Below are 9,878 nucleotides of genomic sequence, written 5' to 3'. Positions count from 1 at the left end.
ATACAAAAACCTTGCACCACAAGGGATAAGTAGATGAGATAAGCTCTCCTTCAACAAGTTTATAGCTGCCAAGCATATTCGAATGTTAGTGAACATAGACAAACGTAGTCAACATAGATGATTGATATTGATATTCAATCCTCAAATATCAATGTCGAATCTTTACGTAGATATAAAATTTACCAGCTCCAATCCTGATGGCTCTTCCAACGCCACTACAAGTTCATGCTTGATGAACTTGATAAAAGAATTTCATGGTTACGATTCCATGAAGGTGTTACTTCATGGAAGGAGTCATTCATAAAACAGGTCCGGCAAAAAACTCAACTATCGAACATGTTACTCTTAAACCGACCCCTCGTCGTGGTGTGTTTTCTAACATCTCATAATTTCTAATTAGTTCTCCGACATGACAATAGTCAATCCTTCAAATGCTCTATTTATATAACAAAACCAACCTTAAAAGGATTTTTGCAGCTTTGATATTGTATAAATAAGATTTGCATTCTAACTATGTAGTTTACAGCCTAATCATAAGATTTCATACTCGTGTCAGCGTACATCCAGTCTCCCTCGAATTCACCGGAGCTTGGCTGCAGAGCAAATTTTAAACAAAATAGATCCAATTTAACCTCGCTTTACTGGCCGCTGCACGTATGATTTGTTGGGGTCCTCAGTCTTCAGCTTTGGAGGTCGAGTTTCTCCTTTCTTAGCCTGTGGCACAGAAAATTTTAAATTATGGTAATTTTAATCAGACATCCCTCAGTACAACGCAAACCATGTATAATAAACTATCTTACCTTCTTTCCACCCTTCATAAAATCTCTCCAGCTTGAAACCTGATAATGACATCGAAAAAAGGAAATGCATAAGTGCAAATTAAACTAGTTACACTCAGAATTTGATAAAGAAATCAGAGATTCGGAACTCCATAGTTCTAGCTCGAAGTTAAAAATTTAGCATAAAGCTATCAATTCTTCCTCGTCTTTTTTCACATTAAACATTCAAGTTGATTACTCGATGATCAGCAGAAAATTTGAAGATGTTGAATCAGGTAATAGAACCAGAAAACTGCAAGCAAAAAGCCTTCCGTTCTAACCTAGTAATCCACCATTATCAACTTATCATAGAAACAAATTCAATATATCTCAACCAGGTTCTGCCTCATTTCATTAAAATGGCATTTCTCTAACTGAAAAAGTTTGAATGGTCATCTTTCCTTTCCTCTAGTAGGTATGCCAACAGGTTCTCCAGTCTTACAGAACCAAAAGAACAGCTTGCCTATATGACGACTAGATCTAGTGTTTATCATTACAGAAAAGTTAAATACTAACCCTTTGTTCTCTTGTTCCTTCCCACTGCTCCTCATGCTCACGCTTTTTCTTCCACATTTCTTTTGTTTCTTCTTCATCTTTCTTCAATCTGCCTTCTTCCTCAGAAATCTATATGCAAGAAAAGCAATAAAGATTATGAACAATCCTTACCAAATATTAGAATATAAAAGAATCCAGAGGAATATAAAACTATCTGAGCATCCTGCACACCCTCATCTGCATCTTTCTCCTCCTCCATTCTTGTTCTGTTAATATTTCTCGAACCTTCAATTTTAGCTCTTGCTTGAATTCTTCTGTACTCTCATACTGTTGCTCATATTTTCCCTGTGCCAAATCAACATGGCATTAAACTTCATGGGAACCAAAATCCAAAATTATAGCATATACTACATATAAATTGTGTGAATATATCAACTCCAGTCCAGCCAAATTGTTGTGGGATAGGACAAACAATTAAGCCTTTATATCGATTCAATTTCACTAGTTTGTCAGCAAACTTAATGCATTGTAAATAAAAAATGAAGAGCAATTGGAATATTTCTCAAAAAGATATCATATAGAGGATGATTAGATTACGCTGGTAGCAAATTAGGCCAGTTGGAGGGACCATTTTTATATGTTAGATGTATATTATTGTACATAAACATAAGAATCTTAGATATAGAAGCCTATAAATTACATTTCCCTTATGTGGCTTAAATTTAATTATTTTTGTTCTTTTCTTAGTGAACCATGTTTTCGTTGAGACATCACATACGTGACTATAGTGAACACAATAACATTCATTAACTTTCTACAATTTTTATTTTCATTCACAAAATGATAAGTCGATAACTGATAAGAGAGTGACCTTCGTTAATTCAAAACAGTTAAAATAAGATGAAAATCTCAAGATCTAACTCTAAGTCTAGATTTGAACCATAAATGGACTCCATTGATAATGCAAATAGAACAAAGAGGTGATAACAACATATGAAATGTGGCTAATAAAGAAATTCAGCTCACCTCTTCAACCAAAGACTTTATTTTAGAAGCTGTATCTCTTTTCAAATGTTTCTTCCTCTTTGCTAGAAGTTCTTCTGAAGTTCAAAATACATAAAAGTGAGAAATTCTATCAGCTCCATAAAGCTCCAGAAAAGAAGACGGGAAAAACAAGAAACATCACTGAAAAAGAAATATCCAGGGGGCATGAATCCCAAAACATCCAGAATTTAAGGACCTAGGTCCCATAAAAGAACCCTTGTGAATGGGAAAATCTAGGCTCTACATGCATTTCAGCACAACTAATTTCAGCTGAATTACAAAAGATAAAATTAAAAGAAAAGCCCATAGAGACACCCACACGTATTGACGTGTTAATATGTACACACAAATGGATGTAGATCTTACTGCACCAAATACAGGTATGGTTGCCAAGCCAGGCACTGAATGACTCAAAACCAAGGTCATTGAAATCAGTGGACTTACACTAGGACATAGAACAAGGTCAGTGTTTCACAAAACTCTTAATCGTAAATCCAATTTAAACTCTTCAGCCATAATCTTGTTAGACTCTAAAATTGTAAGATATAAATTATTAGTTTCCAATCCACAATGTTAAGGATAAGAAACTAATAATAGCTGCATTTTACAATGTTTATGCAACCACTTAACTTTGTGGCTTTACTCATTTCTGTGTTTTGTTTATTAACCAAAACAATTCCTCGAGAGTTGCTGCATTTTCTGAAGGTTAGAACCTTCTTAGCCTAGTTAGTTCTAGGCTTTATATGTTCTCCAGAACGAGAGTATAGGATTATGATACTTCAATCAAGATCAGGTCTGTCTAAATACAGGCACAATGCATGGTGTAATATAAGGGTATGTTTGGTTTAACTTTTCAAGTGTTTAATTTTAAAACAAGTCATAGAAAAAATTGAAGTGTTCAAAATCATTAAAATAGTTTTTGAACCACTTTCCAAGTTTATTTTTAACCCTTTTTTTAATAATAATAAAAAAAGAGTTTAAATACAAATTAATTTTTCGAAAAACATTTTTTTTCTAGTCAATCTAACTAGGCCCTAAATATGTGTAAACATCAATTCTCCTAACTCATATGGTGGCATGAGTTAGTGCCTATGTACTTTTTGGTCTTCATCTGTTGTACGCGTATCTACTACATGCAATGCAATTAAGAAAACATTGTCCCCTAAAATACAATGCAACGATAAGATATATTTACAGTTGGGCATAAATTTTATTTTCCCCAGCCTTCAAGCCCCATTCTTTTTATATCACTAAAAGCATTAGTTCACTTGCCTTTTGCTGCATTGACTTGGCTAAGAATATAATCCCTTTCCTGCTCATCAAGTAATAGCTGCTGGGCTTTTGCCAATGCTGCTCAGTATCAACAAACTGATTTTAGTTGGATATTTCATGTAAGTCCAGTTTAATAAAATCTAAATTGCCTCGAACACAGAATATTACATGCATGAACAGTTAAAAGAAAATCTCAAATATCATAAATCAAATACCTGCAAATGCCTCTTTCGATTGTGGATGCTTACATTTATCGGGGTGAACCAACAATGATAACTACAAGTAATTAATTATTTTAAAGTGAATTAGATGATTGGCAAAAAATCGAAGACACAATTGTACAACCTATAAAACAAAACCTGCCAAGACCAGATTTCATGCAAGAAATTACCTTACGATATTGTCTTTTCACCTCTTCTGGAGTTGCGTCAAATGGTAATTTCAGATACTCAAATGGGTTCAATTTGAAGCAGGACAGGATCCTATAGAGATAAGTCCCAATAGTGATGAAAGATATAATACCAACACCATAATTGTGGACGGTACATGAAATAAGATCAATTATTAATATTATTAAAGAAACAACTATTTTCATTGAGAATCAATGAAAGAATATAAGGACAAACAAACAGGAGATTCTAATTCAGATTATCAAAGTTCAACATAGTAATGTGAAACAAAATTAAGTACAAATGAAGGAACGAGGTACCCTTGTTGTATAGGGGCAGAAGAAGATTACCAGAAAAAAGAAAATCAATTGAATTTGATTTTAAAAGAACATAAATTAAATTAACAAAGATGGTTATATATATTTCCCTTCAGGCCTCATCATTTATTATTTTTTATTTTTCTGGATAGGAGCAACAACTTTCATTAAGAAAAAACAAAAGAGTACAAAGACATACAAAAAAAACCAGCCCACCAAAAGACCCCTACCAAAATAAGGTGGTCCAACTTTCATTTAGGCCTCAATCATGTAATTATTCTATAGATACTATTTTGCATAATCAGAGCCCCTTTCTCCAGTAGGGCTCCTTTTTGTGGGCTTAGATTTTTTTTATTTGTCCTTATATATATATATATATTTTCTCAATGAAAGTTGCAATTTAAAAAAATGACCTAAAATCCCAACAATACATACTCTGTTAGGATACCTACTAACTAGAATTAAGATCTGGAATATATTGAAATATAAAGGAATAACTACAAGATAAACCAAGTATAAAGGCACTTGGAATCTCCCCAGAGAATGCTAACCCTAGATCACTCAACAATTGCCAACCTTTCCTTACTCACCCTCTTATTTATAACCAGATACATGAGTCCCTATCTAATTACCCTTATGCCCCTTACTAATACATACTAATATCCCTAACTTACATACTCCTACCTTCACATATATATTTTCCTCCTCTTCTCTCAACCTACATGCTTTTCATAAATAATTGGTATGATCATGGGTCCCATTCTCCCCTCCCATTTACATGTCGACTGTTGGATACTCATTGATTTCTATACTCACTTATCCGGGTCCAATACATGACAACATTTTATTCTTTTTAATTTTCTTTTCGACCAAGCATACATTAAGGAAAATGAAAGAAAATAAAGAGCATAACAAACCAACCCAACAAAAGGAAAACTTCAAAAAGATACTCGAATCTAAAAGAATAAAATCTAAATGGTAATTGCAAAAGTTATAAATTGATCTCAAATTTTCCCAGTACAAGTGGGGGATGGTGATTTGAAGCTTCATACTCGAGTACATGCCAATTACCTGTAACCTAACTTGCTTTGCCAACCAATCTCAAAAGTTTAAATTCAATCTCATTCTCCATGTTTCATTGTCCCACTCTTAAAAAGCGGTGACGAGATGTTAAGGAGGCATGTTTCACATAAATCATATCTTCGGTCTCATGAAACCAAGTGGATATTCACAAATAAGCAAATCATTGCCCAAATGATTTTTTTTCCTCAATGAGAAACCAGAAACCAGCCTTCAGAAAGAGAATAAGGCCTTCATATTTGGTATTTTAGGCTGATGGCATGTCATGTTCTTCTTTTGAGTAGATTGAGATGTTGACAATGACGTTGAAGAAAAGTAATCTTTCTAGTATTACCATATAAAAATGGCCAAAAACTCAACCTAGCATAAAATTATTGTAGTTGAACTCCATACTTGCAAAAATATAAGCAAACACGTTCATCTAAGGGAAAAAAATCAACTTCATTTCGTTGTTCCTAGTTACATTCTTACTTACCACCTCTCTTTTGTTCAAAACTTCAAGAAAAACAGCTAAAGAGCCGAAAAAATACTTCCAGTTGGAAGATTTGAAAAAGTCATGAGATGAATTTATACTTCAGTAATGTTTCAGTGTGAGAAGTCAAGAACAGAAAAAAGAATCAAATCCAGAATCCTCATTTGTTTGTTTGGTTTGTCTGCTTTGATAGAATTTCTTTTTCTCATATTCCCAGTCCCCAAATCTCCATTCTTGATTGGTGATGACAGCAGTTCCTAATGATGACTGATTATGATATTCTATTTGCCCATCTCCAAAAAAGGGAAAAAATTACAACAAATGGATCTGAATCCAAATACATTTATACACATTACAGATGTCACAACAAAATTACATTCTCCAGAAGACAACCAAAACAAAAAATATATAATCTCAAACTCAAAGTTGTTGACATTCTTCTAGAAAAAATTTCAAATAGCATAGCTGTGTGGTTAAAGCAACTGCAGCAACAGATGAATCATGATGAAAAGAAAACCTATAACTTAATAGAAACTGCAATATACTTATAGGAGAAGTTCCCACACTAAATATCCTCTAAACTAAACTAAAGAGTAACCAACAGGAGGTATTTCAAGCAGAAAATGAAAAACCTTTTGATATAAAGTTCCAAGGATCTCGATAGGAAAATGAAAATCTATATGCCACTCATAAATACCGTCTGCTTTGTATAGGAGCTGACAACTATGCTTGTTAACATCATAGATTATTATTCTCAGATTCAATAAGGAATGTTAATCTATATTCTATATGATAGAATCCAAATTTATTCGAAGTTCACAAGTTTGTACATTTATGTGCTTAAAAATTAGTTCGATGAATTTTTCTTTCAAAGTTAAACAAGTGTTCTGGTTCCATGTATGTCTAGCAAATGTTGGGCCTACTATGTATAGGTAGTGGCTAATTACATCTATTGCACCAATTGTAATATGTTGGACACGCTAGCTAAACTAAAGTGGCTGTGCTTTATAGCTTACAAATGACACCAAATTTGTCCCACAAAGTGTCTCTTCTCAATCTCCACAACCATTTTTCACAAATGGAATCTCTATTCATATTTGATAATATAATCTTGCAAAGGTTCAGCCCTTTTTTACTATTTCCATCATATATCCATCTAGGCAAAGTGCTTTGTACGATCCTATATCTTCAGTTGCTTTTCAAACTCTCTCTTCAGTGAAGAGCTATGCCAGGTTTCTTCTTATTCTTTCTTTTTTTTTGCTTTTTTTCTTCTTCTGACTATATGAGATTGGATCCTAGGAATGGCCCCATAGCTTCAAAAGAAATCGACAAATTTCTTCTATTAGCTTCAACTTCATCATCAGTAAATTAAAAAGCACATTCCACCTACAAACGAAACTTTTGCAATAGAGTTTCTTCTTCTACATGGTACTACTCTATGAAACAGAGTTGAGTTCTTATCACCCTATTAACTATCTAAATTCTAAATTCTAAATTCTTAATTGGCATTTCTGTCTCCAAAAGGATTCCATGCAATCAAAATCTATTAGTGAAAGATGCCCTAAACGGGCAGTCCCGTTGGCTAAGGCCCAAAGTTTCTTGACGTCTCCAAAGTCTTGGGCCTTGGGCAAGGGGCGCAGACTGTCCAGGGAAAAAAAGTTCCAGTCTAATCTATCTAAGTGTTTACAAAGCGTCCCACAGGCATACCAACACAAATTCTCATTTCCCAGGAGGCAAATACGATCAAGAAACTATAACAGAAAAATTACACAACAAATTCGTACTCCTCTATGTAAAGAACTAAAAACACGAGCATATAGATGATCGAACACATGAAAGCCCCCAACAAACCCTAATGCCTCTTTTGACTAGAATTAATGGCATAAACCACCAAAAGATGAAAGGAAAACGATGCTTGGGAATAACCAATTAAGAGAAAGAGAGAGAGAAACACCTGATAACTTCGTTATCTCTTTCAACTTCGCTAACCTCGGCGAAGAAAGTCTTGAGCAACAAGTCCTCCTCGGCGGTGGAGGTGGATTTATTGGCCTCACCCATAAAAAGCAACGTCCTGTTTCAGACTCCGATTGAGTTGGAGAGTCGAAATTGATCGTCTTTTTAGAGAATTGGGAAGTGATCGGATCAAACTCAGCTGGAGTTCCTGAGAAGTTGTATGGTTGAAGAAGAGGGAAGGGATGGACTGTGAGAAAATCGGATACCCGAAATTCCAACACAATCAATCCAATTCGAGCGATTTAGGTTGCGTTTAAAGGGAAATCCGTAAAGTATAACTTTTTTTTTGTTTTACATTTTAAAGGGAGGGGTTTTTTTAAAAAAATATAATTTCTACTATATAGAATAATTTAGAAAATGGAAAAAACTCACCTCATGATGAAAAATACAAAAAATGTCTCACTTGTCACGCGATTAATCAACTATATGCACGTGTGTAATTCTTCTTCTAAATAATCATGATACTCAATCGTGTAGGAAATTATACACGATCGTATAGATAGTATCAACATCAGCCACACGCATGCATGTAATTTTTTTCTAAACGATCATGATATGCGATCGTGTATCAAAAAATGATATACGATCACGTAGTTCATGATAAACGATGGGTTTGAAAAAACCTTAGTAAACGATTGTGTAGATGATGATACACGATTGTGTGTAGTTTATGATACACGATCGTGTAGTTCATGATACACAATCAAGTAGTTCATGATAAACGATGGTTTTGAAAAGCCCTATTAAACAATCGTGTAGATTGATGGATTTGTTTGGTTTGGAAGTGTCAAAAACTTGGTGTGAGTGTGGGATGTATATTCACTTCCATTCGGACTCAGGGTTATCTAAATGCACAATTAATTCTATGTGACAAGTCGTTGGTCATGATCACTGTATGCAAAGTACTCACTATGTACCTCTTCATCACATAACTACTAAGTTCTCGTTGAGTACAAGTTTTTCTATTGTTTGTCCAAGTATAAACGAAATAGTAGGTTTACCTAGATGATCCAAGGTCGAACACAGGGAATTGATTCAAGATATTAGCTTTAGGATCTACTTCTCAATTAGGTAGTATAAAAGAATAAACAATTAACAAATATAAAGAATAATATTGGAAATAACACTACTTAAATATACCTAGAGATTTTGTAAAGGGGTGGAAATGGATGCAAGATGAATATGTGAACCAACTTGTATGTGAGAAAGAGTGGAAGAATGTATATGCATTATAACACAATTAAGCAACACAATAGCCTTGATGCGACATAACTTACTCAACCAGCTTATGATTAAGGCTTGCTCCTCTCAGAGTATTAAACGCCACGCCACACATGGTTGCCTTTCGAAATCCATATGACTAGGAGACGAGATATATCTAGAAAAGTTCACTTATGAGACGTATAAAACTTTGCGATTAAGAACAGAACCTCTTGGTGCCTGGTGCCCACACTTGTTCACCTTTCGGGATATAAATGATGGAAGTTATCTTGCAAAATTGTGGGCATTAGCCACGTTCTTGTTACTTATTCTCTCGGATAGTTGGCGACTTACGTTGGCTAAGCGATGAAAATAGCTCAACTAACACGATAAGACTAATAAGCAAAACTTCCTATTAAGAACTTATCACTAACCTAAATTATCAATAATACATTATTTGATGGAAGGTAGAGAAATGATGGATTGAAAAAGTATAGCCATGTAATATATTAAAGAATATAAGCGTTCGACCATTGTACAGTATGAACAACATATATTACAAAGAAATAAAAAAATGGAAGACATTGAAGATGGAGAATATTACAAGTTTGGGGGAAAATGGAATATGGGTTCCTCTCTATTCAGAAGCTAGGCTCTCACTTCCACAACTGATCGGAGAAGAAGAAGAAACTCTTTACAGCCGGCGGAAAGGCTATTCCTTTCCAGCCTTTCTGCCCTTCTCTTTAGATTTTGGCCCCTTTAGGCCTCCTTACAATAT

The 9,878-nt window shown here is 34.3% G+C and overlaps 1 protein-coding gene across 1 annotated transcript; it reads right to left on the bottom strand.

Moving 5' to 3' along the window:
• Positions 1-314: 314 nt before the first annotated feature.
• On the bottom strand, positions 315-8,180 carry LOC101204357 (dnaJ homolog subfamily C member 8). Its single transcript, XM_004139032.3, has 9 exons — positions 7,842-8,180; positions 4,021-4,111; positions 3,845-3,905; positions 3,630-3,707; positions 2,340-2,413; positions 1,545-1,658; positions 1,335-1,442; positions 801-839; positions 315-714 (listed from the first exon to the last, which is right to left on the bottom strand). Exons 1-9 carry the CDS (start codon positions 7,943-7,945, stop codon positions 628-630), a joined length of 756 nt encoding a protein of 251 aa, XP_004139080.1. The 5' UTR covers positions 7,946-8,180; the 3' UTR covers positions 315-627.
• Between the last annotated feature and the right edge of the window lie 1,698 nt (positions 8,181-9,878).

The sequence above is a fragment of the Cucumis sativus genome, chromosome 1 (genome assembly GCF_000004075.3).
Source record: "Cucumis sativus cultivar 9930 chromosome 1, Cucumber_9930_V3, whole genome shotgun sequence".
NCBI lineage: Eukaryota > Viridiplantae > Streptophyta > Magnoliopsida > Cucurbitales > Cucurbitaceae > Cucumis > Cucumis sativus.
The sequence above is the reverse complement of the archived record's forward strand: the minus strand, read 5'-3'. Positions and strand labels throughout refer to the sequence as shown.

Bases quoted from the DNA above. Each gene is read 5' to 3' on its own strand.
- LOC101204357 (XM_004139032.3), bottom strand. From the start codon at position 7,945: ATGGGTGAGGCCAATAAATCCACCTCCACCGCCGAGGAGGACTTGTTG. The intron at 4,112-7,841 runs GTGTTTCTCTCT...TTATCTCTATAG, and splicing joins AGAGATAACGAAGTTATCAG to GATCCTGTCCTGCTTCAAAT. The intron at 1,659-2,339 runs GTGAGCTGAATT...GATTTGGCACAG, and splicing joins TAAAGTCTTTGGTTGAAGAG to GGAAAATATGAGCAACAGTA.